The 20,527-nt window shown below is 38.1% G+C and overlaps 1 protein-coding gene and 1 long non-coding RNA gene across 2 annotated transcripts; one reads left to right on the top strand and one right to left on the bottom strand.

Annotated features, from left to right (window-relative positions):
* Positions 1 to 675: 675 nt before the first annotated feature.
* LOC140103699 (calcium-activated chloride channel regulator 1-like) lies at positions 676 to 19,952 on the bottom strand. The gene is made up of 14 exons (XM_072126892.1): positions 19,752 to 19,952; positions 17,758 to 17,895; positions 16,052 to 16,202; positions 15,193 to 15,301; positions 13,040 to 13,217; positions 12,732 to 12,956; positions 11,855 to 12,079; positions 8,833 to 9,013; positions 8,506 to 8,612; positions 6,681 to 6,902; positions 5,276 to 5,546; positions 3,284 to 3,451; positions 2,119 to 2,349; positions 676 to 1,989 (listed from the first exon to the last, which is right to left on the bottom strand). The coding sequence occupies exons 1-14, from the start codon at positions 19,932 to 19,934 to the stop codon at positions 1,502 to 1,504; spliced, it is 2,877 nt and encodes a 958-aa protein (XP_071982993.1). The 5' UTR covers positions 19,935 to 19,952; the 3' UTR covers positions 676 to 1,501.
* LOC140103700 (uncharacterized) lies at positions 12,895 to 16,178 on the top strand. Its single transcript, XR_011850163.1, has 3 exons — positions 12,895 to 12,992; positions 15,356 to 15,398; positions 16,008 to 16,178. It is a non-coding gene; the product is annotated as an uncharacterized lncRNA (long non-coding RNA).
* Positions 19,953 to 20,527: the final 575 nt, after the last annotated feature.

Below are 20,527 nucleotides of genomic sequence, written 5' to 3'. Positions count from 1 at the left end.
TATAAGCTCTCCTCACCCGTTATGGATTCATTAGATACAGTCCCCCCAACCCCATGGATTCCTTATGTACAGCCTTATGTGGGCCCCCAGAAGCTCTGGGCCCCAAGACTTGCCCAGGTATGCCCAGCGCTAAAGCCGGGCCCTTCTGTGTGACTGTTTGGTCAGTGTTCCCAATGCAAGAGAAAACAGTATGCTCTCAGTCCTTGCCATTGGAAGACAAATATGTAGGGGATTAACACAGCATGAAACACCATCACTATGGCAAAATACCCAATATTAATACTGGTTATATTCACACACTTTACCCTATTTGCCTGTTTTTGTATATTTTGGGGCTACATTATTATTGGTGACCCCTGAGTTTTTAAAGGTACATGTCTAAGCTTCCACAATAAATGTCATAGGAGTTTATGTCCTAATCAATGCTAAGTTTTAGTGATACAAATCACTGGAACACTTACTGCTCCATTTTGCTAATTCTAATTCCTCTGAGCTCCATCTCCATTTGCATTTGCCCTATTGTTTTCTTCCTAAGAATGTCTCCTTTTGGTTTTGTCTTGTATTAATTTGTGATGGCTCCTTATATGTTCAGGTCTGTACTTCAAGATTTCCATTTCGTAGACTTATATTTTCTGCTCCCAGAATTCTCCTGCCAACAACTTACCAGAGAGACAATTCTAGCAGATATTTTTATTTGTGATATTAAGACTTTAGTAGCTTCTTCCATCTGACATAATGTCTAGTCATGCCATTTACGTAATGCAACAATATTTTTATTGAGAAATTTACAACATACAAAAATGTTATCACTTAATGAGCAAATGCAGAGATAATGCTGGGAGTAATGATACTTCCTCTAATGAGATGTATTAGTTTTTTTCTTTTTTCAGGTTGCACCATTAGAGATGCTTATATGAGGCTGCAGGACATTGAAATTCTAAAGCCACATAGAAGTGAATAGAGTTCACTTTCACTTTATGAAGCACCAGCAGGTGCTGTCCCAGACTGGGAATTGCACAGCCCGTAGACTCTCTAACTATCTCTGACCTGCCCACCTGATATCTATAAAAATTTTAGCTCCCCTCCCTATCATTAAAAAATTATGCTATTACGTCCTCCATACTTTAATTGAACCATTGTAATATTTTATTTACTGTTTTTTTTAATGTAGGGATAGGCTATATACTGAATACTGTATATAGGCATTGGGTAGAACTGAGGTAAGTATATTAGTCAAGCCTTCTAATACAATTCCAAGGTCTCATGTGACTCCATGGCAAAATTAAATGCCCCCGCCCCCTTGCTCTAGGCCACAGATAGTGGAGACATGCCAATACTCTGCTCCGTAAATGTAACCACATACAATATTTATTTAAGAAATATATACTTATACATTATGACATGGTTACTTTTATACAAAGAAACAATAATTTAACATTTCACACTCTGATTTGTGAATTACTTCTCCTCTTTTGACAGCTGATAATACAGATAGTAATACTTATAATGATACAAATATCCACAATACTGCACACACTATCATTACAGTTACAGCAGAATTGGATTTAGAAGCAATGGATGCAGTTGTAGTAGATGCAGATGTGTTAGTTGTATTTGTAGTAGATGCAGTTGTAGAGGATGCAGTTGTAGTCGTTATGGGTTCAGTTGTAGTCGGTTCAGTTGTAGTCGTTATGGGTTCAGTTGTAGTCGTTATGGGTTCAGTTGTGGGCGCTGGTGTTGGTGCAATGAGGAGAGCGGCCTGAGCTATATTTGACACATCTGAACGTTGAGAGACTTTATCAATAGCAACCAAGGCAAAGTAAAGGATGGTGCCATTTTGTATAACAATATTTTCCGGCTTGAATGAGAATGTTTCGCTGGATCCAGCTGGCAGGGGAGTAAGAGCAGAAACGTTGATTGGTGTTGATCCATTAAAATTGTTCCTAAGGTCAGTGGGATTGATGTTCATTCTTAGGTCGTAGCTTGAAGCTGGAGAAATAAAAGTTGAATATCACAGAGGAACCTACAAACATATCTGTTTTATACACAACTTTAATTATTTTATTTTCTTTTATTCTACACTCTAAGTCAGAAATAAAAATGCAATATATTTCTCACCATTCCCCTGGTCCAGGTCATCCCCAGTGGCCGTCCATGACAATGTTATCATATCATCCACAATCTCTGCCTGTATATCGGTTATTTTCTCGGGTTTATAGATATCTGGTTGAGGACCTGAAGGCACATTAGATACCACAAAAGAACCTCCTGATGCTGTCCTGCTAAATTCTCCGACATTAAGATCTTCATCTGGAATTTCGGGGCGTGGAGGATTCATGATTACAGAACCTACAAAGAGATTATCTTAAATAATACAAAAAGTTTGATGGATGTGCAGTTTGACCTCCTACCTGTCCCGTGTGATGTGCTAATAGTTTATATCATTTAGATACTAATATGTGCTTTGATAAAACTATAGACAATTATAGAATTGTGACATATATGTGACATTAAAGCGTAACCATTACTGGAAATAATTTTTAATATTGTGTGTTTGTGGGGGGGGGGGAGTGTAGAGAACATTTTTCTAATATAATTAAATTCTGCTTCATTTGTAAAAATAAATCAAGCTACTCGCTCCCACAGAGATGTGTCTTCCAGCCTCTACAGTGTGTGTCTATGGAAGCTGCATGTCCTGCATGTGTGTTTAAACAGCTTTGAGATGGGATGATTAACCCCTCCACTTTCAGCTTGATGTTTGAATGTAGTGATCATAGCATACTACAACCAGGAGAAGAGCAGGAAGGGTTAACACTCACAGCTGTGTAACAGACCAGAGGGGAGAGAGAGACTCATTTTCAATATGGTAGACAGATTTACCATAGCACATAAAAACAGCATTGGGGCAACTAAGGGACACTTTGCATTCAGTTTCTTTACAAACTAAGCAAAATTTCTTACTAAAGTATATAAAAAAATGTTCACTACATTCCCCCCCCCCCCCATGAAATATATAAAAATCATCTGAAATGACCAAAGCGCTGCAAGGACCACCAGATGTTAAAGCAGGGGCGGAACTACAGTGGTAGCAGCTATAGCAGCTGCTATGGGCCCTGTTGTGTCAGGGGGCCATTCAGAAACCATTCAGGCCCTGTCTCTCCTATTTCGAGCATAAGTTTGTCTGCATGCACCCTTACCCGTGGTATATTTCCTTACTATGTGCTGTGCACTGAACATTTAGAAGTTGATCTCTACTTAGTTAGTTGCCTTAAACATCTCTTACCATTTACAATATATCCTGGAACGTAGAGGGCGCGGTTCTTGGGAAGGACCAAGCGACTTGCAGTGCTATTATTGTTTTCTACTCGTACATTTAAACCGTATCTTCCATTTGCTGAGAACTGGGTGAAGTATCTGGAATATGTTCCATCATTCTTCACATTATCAGGGCCTGTAAACATTTTCATCAAGATAAGTACTTACATTTGTTTATAAGTTGAACTTTACCTTTCTATATCCAGTAATATCATTAAATCTTAATGTAAAAGACAAATAATATCTACAGCGGTTCTGACCATTATGGACAGAGAATGAAACTTACCGTACAAATAATTGTGCCAATGAGTGAACCATATTATTAACATGCTAACACTTTTCTGTAGGTTATTAGAATTACAAAGATACCAAATGTGACAATATTTTCCCTACATTTTCATAAAAAAATCTTTTCAGAGGGAAAAGCTGATTTGATTTTAATCCAGTCTTTTGCTTCTTTTTTAATTTTTTTTTTAATTTTTATGCAATAAATAGCTCAGTTTTATTTAACTTTTTTATTTTAGATTTTCATATATTATTTTATTTTATTATACACTAACATTTTTTAAATTTACCACTTAGGGACAATACAATAATTGCTTATACAATACACAGCAATACTTTAGAATTGCTATGTTTGACAATATGTCTCTGCCTGGGCCTAATAGGTTTCTGTACGGATACCCAGAGAGCATTATCCGGCTCTGACTGTCATGGCATCCCCATGGTACCACATGATCACAATATGGGGGGAGGGGGGTATTTAACAGAACTTTGTTCCCTTTGTCTATCTCCTAAGACACCACAGTCACCATTTTAGCAGGAGCAAGGCTATGTGATACATCCGCTTCCTGCCAGCGATTATGGAGGTGCACTGGCAGTACCCAAGTGATTACCTTGTCCCCACGTCTCCCGTTTAGGACAAACTGCAGGGACGTTATGTATCTTTATCCATTTTTTGGCTAATATTTCAACCTCAGGTGGACACTCCTGTCTCCTAGGCAAATAACCTTATAGGCTGAATTAAAGGGGTATTCCAGGAATCAGCATAATTCATATACAAATGAGTCAGTAAAATATAAGCTAATGTGTAATTAGTTGTTATTTAAAATTTTGCTCCCGTTAGCAGAAAATGCTGGTGACATACACAGTAATGAAGGATTAAAATGCTTCTGGCCCTTTAATCAGTCCGTTAATTTCCTCCGCGCGGTCCGTTGCAGAGAATACACAGGACAGAAGATGGCCGCTGGTCACATGTCCACATCACATGTCCTGCACCCTGGGCAGATCATGTGATCACCACTATGTTTGGCTGTAGTCGGTTGGTTGTATTGCAGCCAGTATGGCCAGTGTTTTGGTGATGGCAGTTACACTTCATTACAATGGTAACAGAGCAAGAAAGTCTGTTACATCATCACTGGGAGCAGAGCATAAGAGGGAGGAAGAGTTACTGAGAACTAAAGGATCTTGGGACTTGTAGTTTCCAGTGGCAGCCATCTTGGTGATAACTTTAGAGAGGCCATAAAATGTTATGAATCATAAAATCAAACTGTTTAAGCTCCATTTTGTGACTAATGACATTAAGTTCTGTTTCATTCATTTATTTATAGCATTATGGGTTTTTGTATTCCCGGAATACCCCTTTAATACTCTTTTATGTTTGCAATAATAATGAAAGTCTATAAGCATCCATCAGGTAGAAGACAAAAATGGATGGCATAGAATTTCCCTAAGGTAGCTCTGGTGGGGATAATACCCATAACCCACACTGATAGGTGAAGGCTTACCTGGGGTGCTCGTGAATTTGTGCTTTATTTGTAACCTTATGGAAGGCAGCCCTGCAGTAAGCCTCCCTTTACATGTGTAAAAGATAGCAAGTTGGGCCCTTAAAGTCTTTTGCTCTGGGAATCCCTACAAGCCCCATCCTAACAGCACAGGTAAAAAACTGTGTAATAACTACCTGCTCCATTGTCCAGAAGTTCTAGGGTTACTGTTGGTCCATTGACAGATTCAATTATTGCAGTGACCTTTGCTCCAATGACCGGCGTCAGTCCTTGACTTACTGTGGCATAGATAACCATGGGGTTGGGATATTGGTTTGCGTCTTGGTTCATGTGGCCATTAACAGTAATTGGAGAAATGTTTGCATCTGAAGCCTTAGAGTTCACAACTAAACCTAAAGCTTCAACTGAACTGTGTGAATTGCATATGCTGTAACGCCAGGGTCCTCTCTGAAACAAAAAGAGAAATCCTAATTATTATTACCCTATAATAGTATAAGCCGAGTTTTTCAGCACAAAAAAATTATCACTGTACTCACCTTTCCGAACTCCCCCGTAGGTCCTCTTCTGCTTGCGATGCTCTGGTGTCACCTCGGGTCTTTCAGATCCTCTTCAGGTTGTTTCCGCTCCTCTACGGGTCCCCATGTGATGCCGGCGGCTCACAAACAATAACATCGGTAAGCGACTGACGTCATTCTGTGTGCCGGCCGAGCACGAAGACCCGTAGAGGAGCGGAACGTCCCGAAGAGAAGTCGAAGAGGAGCGGAAGAACCCGAAGAGGATCCAAAGGACCCGATTTGGCACTGGCGCATTGGAAGCAGAAGGCCTACGGAGGCCATCGGAAAGGTGAGTCCAGTGTTTTGTTTTTCATTTTTACTGCAGGCGCTGGCAGGCTGTATACTACAGGGGGCTGGCTGGCTGTATACTACTGGGTGCTGGCAGGCTATATGCTACAGGGGGTAGCAGTCTGTAAACTACAGGGCTGGCTGTATACTAGTGGCTGGCAGGCTATATACTACAGGGGGCTGGCTGGCTGTATACTACTGTGGTGTGGCAAGCTATATACTACAGGGGCTGGCAGGCTATATACTACAGGGGCTGGCAGGCTATATACTACAGGGGGGCTAGCAGCCTATATAATACAGGGGGAGTGGCAGGCTATATAATACAGGGGGAGTGGCAGGCTATGTAATACTAGGGGGCCGGCAGACTGGCTGGCAATATATACTACATAGAGGCTGGCTGGCTATATACTATAGGCGGGCTGGCTGGCTATATACTACAGGGGGCTGGCTGGCTATATACTGGGAGGCTGTGACCAATGCATTTCCCACCCTCGGCTTAGACTCGAGTCAATAGGTTTGCCAGTTTTTTTGTGTTAAAATTAAGTACTTCGACTTATACTCGGTCGGCTTATACTCGAGTATCTACGGAAGGAGTTAGACCCCTTCAATGACCTATTTGCCAGTCAGCTGTTTCCCACAAAAAATACAACTCTGTTCTCTGCGTAACTGCTGCCACCGAGAACTGCAGCTCTGCTTCCATTCACTGGAATTAATGATTTTGAACAATGGGAAATGTTACCTCTGCGGTTCCTGGGATAGCAAGCCTTGATGATTTAGCAGTGTTGTCAGTGATGAATTGTGCTGAGGTATACACGATCCCCTTTGGATTTTGCAAATTAATACTCGGTACTGCAGTTTGCCAAGTGACTAGAAAGAATGTTTCATTCCCCACGGTGCTGTCAATGTAAACTGTGCCAGTCAAACACTGAGATGGTGGAAGACTCGCTGCAGTGCTCTCCAGCTGTAAAAATAAGGAGATTCAATGTAACTGAGTTCTAATACTATCTGTATATGTAATGTAGTTTAAAGGAATTCTCATAATTTCAAATGAGCTACAGCATGTGACCAACCAACAGTTTCATGTTTCTTAGCTTGAATATGGTCATGTGAGTTTGCACTTTCCATGAAAGACACAGGATAAGGGATAGGTTACTAACTATTGTTGCCAAAAACTGAACAACCCTATTCCCTTGGATGTTGTACTGTAAACTATCCCATAGAAGTGAACAGAGCACAGGCTAAACACACGCCCCTGTACTCCATTCTGTTTAGGTCATGGGGAGTTTCGAAAAACACTTTATTCTCCCAACATCTCAAGCATGCAAATAACATGCTGAAACTAGATATTGTGTGCCTGATAACACTCCATGCCTCCATGCCATTATTCGGCAATCATCTCCTGCATGGTGAGCCCCAGTTTTTTAAGGTGTCTTTTTTGTAGCCTTAAAGGGGTATTCCTACAAAGACAAGATTCTTAAATATACTCAGGATAACAAAATAACACATTCTCTAAACTGTTATTAACAAAAATACAGAATTCCAACCTGTCTCCTGGGTGTATACAATTTCTGTTGCCCCGGATTGGAACGTAAATCTTCTGAATTTTATGGTCAGACAGGGCAAATTTTTGTCATGAATATCTTCTCCTGTCTGCAGGATGCAGTGTTCTCTCTGCCCCCTCCCCTCCATTACAAGACCAACTCACACATATACACTTCCTGCTTGCAAGCAGCAGTATGCACAGACTTACTCTACAAGCTGAAGATAAGATAAGGTCTTTATCCAGGGGAGGGGGGAACTCTGAGTGTGTCATATGTCACATGTAGCAAAGATGACAATGTTTGTTATAACTCAAATGTAGCATAGCTGAAGTGTGTCATTGTGTGTTATATGCATCTCATGGATCTCATCATCTCTGATCTGTTTCATCTCTCTTTTTCTATGTCTCTTTTTTCTTGAAGAATGCTCAGAAGCTAAATAAAAGTGTAGATATACCCTGTACCCTGATAATCTAAGCACATTATCAGCACACAGCATCTCATAGCATAGATGGATCATGAAGTGTGTGCTTAGAGAGTAAAATTGTAAAGTAAGGTGTTAAAAAATTATCTTAATTGTGTAAACATCACTAGGAGAATACAGTTTGAGAACTTTCTTTCATGGGAAAACTCTTTAATATATTTTTGTAATCATTGTTTATGCTGTTTTGATTGCATTGTCCATTGAGAGGTCCATTTTTCTCTCTTTCACACATTGCACCCAGGTCACAAGCCCACAAAATGGACAGCACAGAGCTACATGAAACACATTATATTTTTAATAAATCAACTTACATGCCTGTGTCCCACCTGTTAAAAGTAGAACTTGCCTTAGTAATTTTTTAAATGATCACTCACTGACTATATTATAAAAATATAAGGGGAAACAGATACAACATAGGGATGACTGTTCCATCCAGTTTTCATGGAAGAGAATTGGTTTGTTCATGTGAATATAACTTAAATTAAATCTGACCTTTTACTGAAAGAAAAAGCATAAAAACATAAAATTCAACCAACTTTTACCTGTATAGATTGTTTAGTGATGTCTCCATTACTAGATGAAATTGAACTGAAGGCATCAATTAATCCTTGTGCATCCACTTTATCTGTTGATAAAATTGTCTTTCCACCTGAAAAATAAAAAACATTTCACTATGGGCAAACTATTTATCAATAAGGGTTCTGTTTAAGGCCGGGAACACACAGGATCAATTTTCCATTGCATACCCCTGCCCAATCATAACCAAGGCTCATTGCTAGGGGCAGCAAACAGTCAATCTGGCAAATTGACGCCCCGATTTGCTGGATTGGCTGTTTGGCCACCAATCCAGTATTCAAAATTGTGCTGACCTGTATTTTTTGCTATTTCCTTAAGTTTTGGTTCTTCAGCAGCTCCAAGGAATATGACATGGATTATTGCACCACTTGCCATAATTTGGGGGACACAAAGATTGGTATCTAAATTGTCTTCACCATCAGACAGTAATATGACTTCAGTCCCATCAGATGAGCCAGACTTGCCCTTATTTACCTGTGCAGTAACACAACATATAGATATAAATATTACACGAAACATGTATAGTTGCAAGGTAGCCGCTCACCAATCAGACGATACCTCTATCACCACGCGAAATAACTTCACGACGGCAACCAAAATCAGCGCAAGCCCCAGGTGCATACGATTTACTGCGGACCAGCAGTCACGTTGTCCACGGCACCTCAATAAGATCACGAATCCTTTATTTCATCTTAGATAATAAAAGCATAACCGGTGTACAAAAGGCTATGCATGCTATGACTAAGAGCGGAGACACTCCAAACGCGTAGACTTTACTACACAAGTTATGCTTTTATTATCTAAGATGAAATAAAGGATTTGTGATCTTATTGAAGTGCCGTGGACAACGTCTTTCTTTTACATGGTTACCTAAAAATAAGTCTCAGCATGATTTCTCAGATTTTTTCGAGTAGCTCTGAAATATAATCTCTACTCCAGACATAATAACCTGTATTTTCTATAGCTTTTGCAATGTGACACATGGAGGAGAATCTGCCTTTTAATTTCACACATGGATTGTGTATCTCGGTGCCACAAAGAGAGTTATTGGCTCCCTGCCTGTGGCACCTAAAACAGCAAACATTGTGTGATTTTAAAGGGAACCTGCAAATTAAATTAGACCGCGAAAAATAAATACTTTGTAAATGATTATTATTAAAAAATCATTGTCTAAAATGGTTCCTTTCAATGACTGCAATGTAATAAAATAAGTTTTTATACTAATATACAACTCACCTTATGTGAGTCCAGTCATAGTAAGTGAATCCTGCAGCTCCCCGCCACTATGGCTGGAACAGAGGACGTCTATAAATATCTTTTTTAGAAGAACGCTGCCTCTAATCCCATGGATAGAGACATCAGTGGAACATGTATAAAAACCTCTAAAAGTTGTCAGTGAATAATGTAAACGTAATACCTACATATCAAAGACCCTGTCAGTGAATAGTGTGTAGTACTTCCCTTATCTCAAATGCCCTGTCAGTGAATAGTGTGTAGTACTTTCCTTATCTCAAAGGCCCTGTCAGTGAATAGTGTGTAGTACTTCCCTTACCTCCAGTCACTATATGTACTTTAAAAAAAAAAAACTGACCAGTTCTATTGCATTTATTATAGTTACACACCCTTACCTCATCGCCCTGAACTCCCCCCCCCTCCACCCGTGAAGTTATCGATCGGCGGTGATCAGTTATTATAACAGCCTCGGGTCTTACGAAGAACCAAGCCTGTCTGATTTTGCACATTGTAATAGATGATGTGTAACATCCCCATCTTGTGCCATATTGTAGTATATGGTAGGATCAATCAGACAACCTAGTGATTCTGAAAAATAGTAAAAAAAATTAAATTAAAACACCTAAAAATTCTAATCCCCCCTCTCCCTAGAACCGATATAAATATAAATAAATTGTAAAAATCATAAACATATTAGGTATTGCCACGTCCCAAAATGTCTGATCTATCAAAAAATTTTTTAGATTTTTTCCTGGTGTTTAACCCCGTAGCAGAAAATAGCGACCAAAGTCGGAAATTGCACTGTTTTGGGTGTTGAGAAAATGTTCAACAAAAAGTGATCAAAAGGTCGTACAGTCCTTAAAATGCTATCATTGAAAACATCATCAAAGGTTGCATAAAATGACACCACACACAGCTCCGTACACTGAAGTATGAAAAAGTTATTAATGCCACAAGAAATGCGTTTGTGCTATTTTTTGGGAGGTCTTGGATTTTACGGCTTCACTTTGTGCCCCAAATTTTTAGGTATTTAGAATTTTAAAAAAAACCTTTTTTATTTTACTATTTTTCAGGCTCCCTAGGGTACTTTAACCCTAGGTTGTCTTTTTTTATGATATTACCATAAAAATCCATACCTAATGTATGGCAGTATATGGGGAATTTCCTCATCATTCATTACAATGTGCAAATGTGAAATACTTAAATTCAGATAGCTAGCACCAATCACAGATGTTAACAGTGGGTCTTTGCTGCAATATGCAGCAAACACCCTTTGGGTATAGAGAGAGAGCTCAGCCTCGAGCCCTTTCCAAACATTGCCAGCCGACATGTGGCATACCATTAGGTCACATGTCGTTAAGGGATTAATCGCCATGTCCATGTTCACTGGATCACTAGTTATAACATCTTTTAGCACAGTGACATAAACAGCATTTTACTTTTTGATAATTCCCTTTTTTAAATAATTTCTTTCTTTTTTTATGTTATGTTAATAATTTACATACTTTCCATAGCCCACTTTGTGCAGGCAACTGCCCTGTTATTTTCCCCAATCTTTCAGCCATCTACCCAGATTTTACTGGGGTTTTTTTGTGTAAAATTTGCGCCCGCTTTGATTTCAATTGGGTTTGTGTTTAAGGGAAAATTTGTGCTAAAGTCCCAAACTGAATATTCCCCAAAGATTTGGACAAACCCGTTATACCTGAACTTCAACCAAACTGCTCATCTCTATAAAAGATAGCTACAGTTGGAAAAGATCCAGTTCGGGCCTATCTCAGGTTTTGTAGGCTCAGAGAAACACAAACAGGATGTGATCTATAAGATGAGATTCATATCTTTAACATCACACCCTGTTTTTATGATCTACAGAACCAAAGATAGGGGGATCTGAAATGACACTACCCCTGCAGTCTCTAAAAGTGACTCTTCTCTGCTCATTATCCCATGATTTCAGAGATTATTTTGATATGGATAAACAAGATTTCACATAAAAGAAAGAATTGTAGAAAGGATATTTTATATCCTGCATGAGGGGTAAAATCTGGTAACAGAGTCTCTTTGGAGAAAATAACTGTACAGTACCTCAATGCCAGCCAGAAGTCCAGAACATATATTTGTTCCTCCACTTGCTACTGTCGGCAGAAGTCGTTTCAGTTGCTCCCGTTGTGCATCAGCATTTATTAGGACTAACTGGGATTTTGTAGATGCAGAGCTTGAAAATGTCACCATTCCAACATAAGACTCAATCTCGACAACTTGCATAAGGAAAACTTCTGCAGCCTGGTACAAACGTCCAATACGATTAGACTGAAAAAAAAAAACAAAAACAAATGCCAGAACATTCCCTCTTTGAATTTAGTAGTTAGATGTTGGCTATGATCAAGCAGAGCTCATGGAATGATAGAAAGTAACATACAGTTTAACATCAGAACTTTATTTTACTTTATTTTATAATCACTAAAACATTAAAGGGGACCTGTCATCAGGAGCCTCTTTTCTGACACCCCCATGTCCCATAGAAAATACTGTAAACATTGCCAAAGTTTTTATTGTAAAATTGGCTTTTTCCAAAAAAAAAAAAAAAGTTAAGTTAGAGCAAAGTTTACCTTTCTGTATGTAGAGCAGTGTCCCGAGGTCCATTGAATGGGTGGACCATTATATAAGCTCTAATACCTCTTGTGTCTTAATAATTAAGACTATTATAATTATTATGGGAGTGGCCAGTAAGGAGTAGGGCAGACATATATGACGTCTTGGGGCCACTCCCATATGACTAGGGTCACAGCTCTGCATAGAAAAAAGGTAAACTTTGATTTAACTGATCTTTTTTTTTAAAAAGACAGTTTTACTATAAAAATGTTTCAGCAATGTGTACAATATTATTATCTATAGGGACATGGGAAAGCAAAAAAGGGCTTCTGATGACAGGTTCCCTTTAAATGCCATAAAGATCACTTACAGTCCCCATGCTTCCTGAGGTATCAAGCACTAAAGTCACCACTCGCTCTGAATACTGTAACAGTGTGAAGGTAGGGTCAGGAATAGTGAGTGCTGGGTTTGGAGGAGTGGACTGGATATCAGCAGTGCTCTGGATCACATCCCAGGTACTACGATAGTTACACATTTTATTTTGCAGGTTTGGAGCTTCGGTGTTGTGGTTACTTGCATCACAGAACTTGGTGACCTACAAGAGTCATCACAGAGTTAATTTCTTCCAAAAGTAAGAGCTTCTACTTTATTATGAGATAATATCAGACTTATACTTACAGGGGGCAGAGCCTGCATGTACATTAAGGATGTTGTGGCAGGCGTCCATTGGTCAGGCACAAAAACACAGCCTTTTTCATACAGATTAGTTGTAGGGTCAATACTACAATTATCAACCTTACAGTTAATTCCTTGACATCTTTGAATCTTGTACTCGCCCACAATATCTGCAGAGCACCTAAAAAATAATGATAATAAAATAATAAAGGAACAGTATTCATACTTATTATTCCTTGTAGATATTAGCATAGCTGCTTATTTTGTATGGTACCTGCTGTTGGTGCTGCCCCCCTTCCTTTATATTGGCTCATTATAACCATACAGCATGTGCCTAAATAACAATGACAGTATTGTAACAACTATAGACTTATTGGGCTCTGTCAATAGTGAATACTGCTTATCTAGAGTCTAACTAAGTCTAACTAAAGACTCACAGGGTCCGCAGTCAGCTCTTTCATGTGCTCAAGAGTACATTTCAGCCGCTCACATGACCCATTCATGTACGGCTGGTAACCAAGTTTATTGGCAGGATCTCAAAAAAGTAAGGCTAAAAAGATATACCGTAGTTCTCCCCTTAAGAATTCCTGACCTGGAAAGGGCGATATTCACAACTAGCAGCCTGCCTATGCATTGCCAGGGGTGTTGCAGATCAGATCAATGGACTATTTGTTTCCATTTTACTACCGTCTTATGTCAGCAGAGATTTTTTTTTCCCATGCGCAAAAAAAGACTAAAGATTCAACATTGGTTAGAAGTATAACAACTAGTTCCGCACCTTCATCTGTAAAAACAATGGATGGTCATCTGTTTTTTTGGGACCTATAGATTTCTATTTCTATTGCCTTTTGTGAACCGCAAGCATGAAAAAAAATAGGACTGTCATTAATTTTTTTTAAATGGACTACGGATCATGCACCGTGTCATGACTGTGCCTCACTTCACTGGGAATGTGCCAAAAAAAAATACAGCAGGTCCCATTACTCCCTGTCTTTGAAGCACCGGTAGTAACTTTGTATGGATATCGGCAGTGTCAGAAGGGCTGCAAGACGAGGCACCTGACCCATTACTAATGGCTCACAATGCACACACAGTAGTGTATTTAAGGCTTAAGAGTATTGAATATCAAGCAAAGCAGTTCTTAACTGAGTTTATTTTGCAACAAGTGGCAATCTACAGATTAACTGGAAGGAGATGAATGTAGACCATAAGGAGTGGGTTTAAGTGCAGCAGAGGTGAGGACAGATTGTACGATTGTTTATCCAACCACAGCAAGATATATAACCTTATAAAACACCAGAAGATTAAACAATATAACTTTTATTAGGTGCAATAAAAATCAGAACAGCATACAAATACTAGTCATATTACTACTAGTCTACTGTGGAGTCATTGCAGGGCAATGGGGAATTGTAGGATTTTCCTGAACTGAATGCTCCAATCATAATAAGTCCTCAGATAAATGCCATTATTGCTATGTGAAAGGAGAATAATTTTTTGCAGACAAATTGTTGGCAAGTTTTGCACCTCTTTCTAAAAGATGCAAGGAATAAGCCTAATAGGTTTCATCAAACTAGGGCTGAACACAATACTTACCCAGTCCCATGGAGTTCACCGAAAGTGCATTGTCCGATGATAAAGCACTGTGCCGCAATTCACTGCGATCGTGCGCCCGATGTCCTGCATGTGTCGCTTCCCCGCTCAGGTCCGCCAAAGTTTACCTTCTTCTTCTTGGTGCATGTAAGTGCTTGGTCTTGCGACACAATTTTAAAGTTAAATCCTGCACTCAGTCCAATTAATCAGTCAGATCATCCAACGGCACGCCCCCAATTTGTGTCACATGGAGACCAGCGCAGCCGTGCTAAAATCCGATTGCGTCCAACACAATCTCAGAAGATAAACTTGTTAAATACCTGCCCAAGCCGTGCAAGTCCCGAAAACGGTGCAAAGTCAGACGAAAGTGCGATCAGCGACCCTTAGTAAATAAGCCCCATCGTGACAACTTCTAGCAGTAAGGCTAGGTAGTATGATTAAAAAATGTTTGTAATAAAGGGAAAACTACCCAGCTGCGGACTGAGAGGATATTGATGAGTTATACATCAATCCCTAAGTATGTGTTGTGTGTGCCAGGTATTACGGTAATTAAAATGTCTCACCTTGTGGCCTCCACTTTACGATTCCCTGAAATGTAATAAGGTGTATCTGAGTTGTACTCATCAAATACACCCCATCGGAGATGAGCCCATTCATGAACAAATACTCGACCTAAAATTACAAAGCAATTATTTTACACTATAAATCTTTTATCTTTCATTACAGCAGGAAAATGTGAATCAGAAGGCAAAAATTAAAATCAGCAAAGGTTAGATTATAAAACTAAGATAAAGCTTTTTGTAATGGGGTAACAGCAGCAAGTCAGCAAAATCAATGATAGCATGAGTATCAATGTAATGTAATGAGTGACTAATACCAGTAGCTGGGAAGATAGTACACACAGTTGCCATGAATCCTTACTGTTCCCTTAGGCTGCTTTTAAGTGCTGCGTTTGAATTGTATTTGAATTGCTAATTTGTCTCCTCCAGGCCCCCAGTAGCAAATAGTCATGTTGCTCCCAGTAGCCAATAGTAACCCATCCCTTGGTATACAATAGTGAAGTTGCCCCTATCACACGGCTGCTGTAAGCCAATAGTAATGGTAGGGGGCACTGTGACTATTTCTTGTTAGGGCTATTGGCCACTGGGTGCACTGTGACTGTTGGCTACTGAGGGCAATGTGACTAATGGCTTCTAGAGTCTAAGGGACTTTTACCTGCTTTGGGCTGTGTGACTGTTTTACCACCAGGACTAGCATCTGCATGTTTCAGAGACTTACAGAGACCTACCAGTGCTTTAAAATAACTAACTGAAACTAATTGAATCAGTGGTGAAAACTTGTCATTTTGAGTTTTTAATATTCTTGCCTTTTATTGTAGATGACTTATTTGCACATTTGGCTTTACACATCCCAAATTCTTACCTCGAGGTCCATATGTTTGGATGACTCCATCATCAGTTATGAACTTTGGGGTAAGGTGAATGAATTGGCCTGGATCTCCACATCGTCCATATTGTTGTGTGTATGGGTCATTTGCATGCTGCACAGTAGGGTTGGCAATGATAATATCTGCCTAATATGATAAAAACAGAAAGAAATTATCATTATAAAATGAAACTATTGTTAGAAAAATTATTATACAGTTTGCTTATTTTACAATATATACAAACCCACATATACTAATTCCTATTACTTAGCATAACAATTATAATTGAATACTTTACTCAGACCCTGCTAAATCTTGTATTGAGCATGTTGTGAATTGCATGTCCAATTAAAGGAACAAGGAATCTTCCTTACTGATAAGGAATACTATGTATATGAAATCACCCAATGCCAAATATGGCTTATTATTTTTATTAATGTGCTTTTTATCCAAATGGTTTTTACTCTTAAAATGCTACATGAACGTGTCTCATTACTAGCAGCACATCGAGACCTCTGAGGTTTGGAACCTTTGTATCCTCAGATTATTCATTACTTATGTAACCTGTCGGCCCTATGGAACATTTACTTATTATTTTTTTTAAATAACTTTGCATTACAGATTTGTCCTCCCCAAACCCAGCTAAAATTTCGTTAAGGACAACAATTTCTTATTAAATCACTTTTACACAATTTTATAACCTTCTAATAAAACTCTTTAATTTATTTTTGTAATTATACATACATGCACATTAAGTGGAGGATTGTGAAATCAACCTCTAAATTGCAAAATGGAGAAAAGGAGAAAAGAAAGAAACCCAAGATAGGACAACTATATAAGTATCATGGAGCTTAATAATTATTACCCATTAGTTAGAGCACAAGTTAGTCTTTTACTTTTGAATTCTCAAGTATTTAAGTCAGTCTTATTGTTATTATGTTTAACCAACCCGATCTGTTAATCTCTGGATCTAATGAAGCTAATAAAACTCCTGAAAGGCCACAATGTAAAAAAAACTATGGGCAACCCCTCTCAGACACATATACCATAATGTGGAATATATTATAGAATTACATTGTATTATAATACCACAAAATAATATTGTCATCAAATGTTTAATATTCCATGTCACATACCTCATTAAGCCCAGCTAAAAGGAAAGAGAAGGGAATAAATAAAAGAATGCAGGTTAACCTTTGCTGCTACCCTAATTAGACACTGATTCAGCTTTGTCCTGCCCAGAATATGCCAAGAGTAGTAATCACTGTGTTGTCCCTGACAGGCAAAAGCAATCAATTGCTGCACTATACCTAAGCTGCTGTGTAGCACAGGTTAAATAGTCCTGTCTGGACAGTTCAGGCAGTTCCTGAGTATGTGGAAGTAATGTATTTATGTATGGCAGCCAGCCTGCACCCAGCTTTACCAAGGTCCTGAATTTTATCATTGTTCTTTGAGCAAAACCACTTATTCCAGGGATTAAACAAAATATGTTTCCGCATCAGTGTAGCTACAGCATTCTCAAGGTATGTTTAGTTCACAATGCATAAAAATAAAATGTAGATTACCTTCACGTTTCTTTTCTAAGTATAAAATTATTGATATAAAATTCAATGTAACAATCATTTCTGAAGACACCTTAGTTAACTAAACTAATATGAAATATCTGAGTAATTCCCTTCCACACATCTTACATTTTCTGTACCTTATCATATGTTTCTGTTTTTGGTTTTAAATAGTTATTTGCAGACCAGGAATTAGGAACCAAAATCTTCACACTTCGTATGAAAAGCCTCTTGTCTGTGGCGTCAAATAAAAAACTTGTAGCTTCTTTGACCATTTCCTTTGGAAAAAATAATGCAATAAAACAGGATTACTAATTTTGTTTAAAGTTCACCATTGAACACTTTATTTTTATTTTGCTTTTAACACTTCACTGACATGACTAAAGTTTTTAAGTGAAAGTAACCTGGATTTATAATAAATATAAGCTACGTATCTACCACATTTATACAGCTCTCAGAATTGGAAATCTAAAACTAAGGTAATGCTGTACATTGTATATTGTGTTATGTTATTGTTTAGGTAATAACCTTTTCTTAGATGCCCTGGCCCATGAAATTTACTACAGGCAGTCCCTGACTTAAGGACATCTGACTTACAGAAGAATCCTAGTTACACATGGACCACTCTGCCCACTGTGACCTCTGGTTACTTTAGTCCCAGGCTGCAATGATCAGCTGTAAAGTGCCTGTAATGAAGGTTTATTGATAATCTTTCTTCCCATCAAAGAAATTGTTGAAAACCCAATCATCACTGGGACAAAAAATCTTTCTTGAGTCACAATGATAAAATATACTGTTCCGACTTAAATACAGATTCAACTTAAGAACAAACCTACAGAACCTATCTTTCACATAGCCTGTATCAGAATACTTTTACAAGTTATAGATGAAAACTACACTAGGATGAATCTGGCATAGATTTTCTTCCATTGTTGTGCCGGAACTTCTTAGCACCGGTGAGGGAACCTGTCACCACATACAGTCTCCATAAACTCCAAACAGTACCTAACAACACACTTTGTAATTCTTCTTTAATGTTTTTATATAGTGTATTGGTGTCAGCGGGTCGGGTAGCTCCATCATACAGTCTCATCTCATTCCTTGATATTCCTAATCATATTCCTAATGCATCCCTCTACTCAACAATGTCATCTTCTTCTGGTGCAAAGTTATAGCTCATGCTGTACTCACTCCTGCTATGTTGACTGTGATGGCTATTGCTTGGGATGGTACTAGTCACTAGGGGTTCCCAGAAAGGTATCTATAGTTCCTTATGAACTTTAGGCTACAATCCATATACTTGTGAAGCCTCATACACATATATTTTGTTGCATTTATCTTGCATGTCTACATTTACCAAATCTAGTATATTTTGTAATCTATCTGACATTTTTATTTTTGCATTAATGTACTTTACATACATTTGGTAATATTATCACCTGAGGTCATTTTGTTTAATGGAGATTTGCCATCAAAATCAAGCACAATAAATCAGGGGAACTTACTCCTAGATCCATGGACTGTGACTGGTATCTTCTTATATTTGTTATCCATTGCCTCCTTCCTTCTAAAATCAACTTTTAAAAAAGATTATCCTGAGGGGCTACCATAGCCAATCTGTGATCTGCCCTTACAGACTGTTCCACTGTCTCACCCTCCCCTTGCTCCCTCAGTTCCTGCTGTGAGCACAAGTGCTGTGGGAGCAGGGAGGATGATATAATGTAACAGCCTGGAAAGTCAGATCATAGAGGGTCCAGGGTAGCCCACGGTTTCATTTGTATAATTTTAAAAGATGGAAAGATGATTAAAAAAGGAGGCCATGGATAACATATATAAGAAGATTACCATTGTCATGGTGCCTGGATCTTTGAGTAACTTTCCCTGGTTTATCATGCTTTATTTTGATGGTAGATTTCCTTTTATAATTGATAGTAATTGCTCCCAGTCTTGTATATGTTAATTTTATTTGTCCAGGCAAACTACAGTATAATTACAAAAAAAATCATTAAAAACAACTTGAAAAACATAAATCTGTTTTAATAATAATTTTTTAAAAATATAACATTTTTGTGTTCTTACATAATGAACGCCAATGGATTTTTACAAAATTAACAGGATAATAAATAAATCTTACCTTAATTTTGTCAATGATCTTAAGATCTTCTCTAAGATTAGGATTGATAGCAATAACTATATCTTCATATCCTCCATTATTGAGTTTAACCATGGAACTTTCACTTTTGGCCAAGAAGTGAAAAACCAAAACCAATGCTAGAATATTTCTTGCCGTCATTGTCAATGACATCTGTATGAACATGCTAAATGAATTTTACTTCCTCACTTACGACATTTATATACACTTATACCTGATGGATGTGATTCACGAGAAATTCTTCAGAAACTCATAATCCCTTTACAATTTAAGTCAATTTGTAATTTGATTACATGAGTCATTTGTTTAACAAAGAGAAGAAAAATGTGTTTCCTTATTACACCTGCTGACAGATTAAAAGTGCAGCTTTACTGCCTATACTAATAATAACATAGTCGGAGAGTCTAAAAAAATACATCTACCGTCCAACTGCAATGATGATGTGGCACTTCATATATATATTACTGCATTGACAAAAAAGGATAGAGAACCAAGAAAGAATTGTTCAAATCGAATAAAAGTTTATATATAGTGAAAGCATAAGTTGGGGAAAACTGTAAAAACGAAAAGAAACTTTATTATTCTGTTGGCCGTCATTGCCATTGATTAAGAATTGTATAAACTTGTGCTATTTCATTCTGTAATATCTTTCTTGCTTGTGAGAGAAGTGAGATTAAGTACTACCTAATGTGCCCATTTGTTGTTGTTGTTGGTTAAGTTACTGTGTTATGTATGCTCAAAATTGCTCATGTATATAT

Source organism: Engystomops pustulosus, chromosome 10 (genome assembly GCF_040894005.1).
Source record: "Engystomops pustulosus chromosome 10, aEngPut4.maternal, whole genome shotgun sequence".
NCBI lineage: Eukaryota > Metazoa > Chordata > Amphibia > Anura > Leptodactylidae > Engystomops > Engystomops pustulosus.
This window is presented reverse-complemented; position numbering and strand designations above follow the sequence as displayed.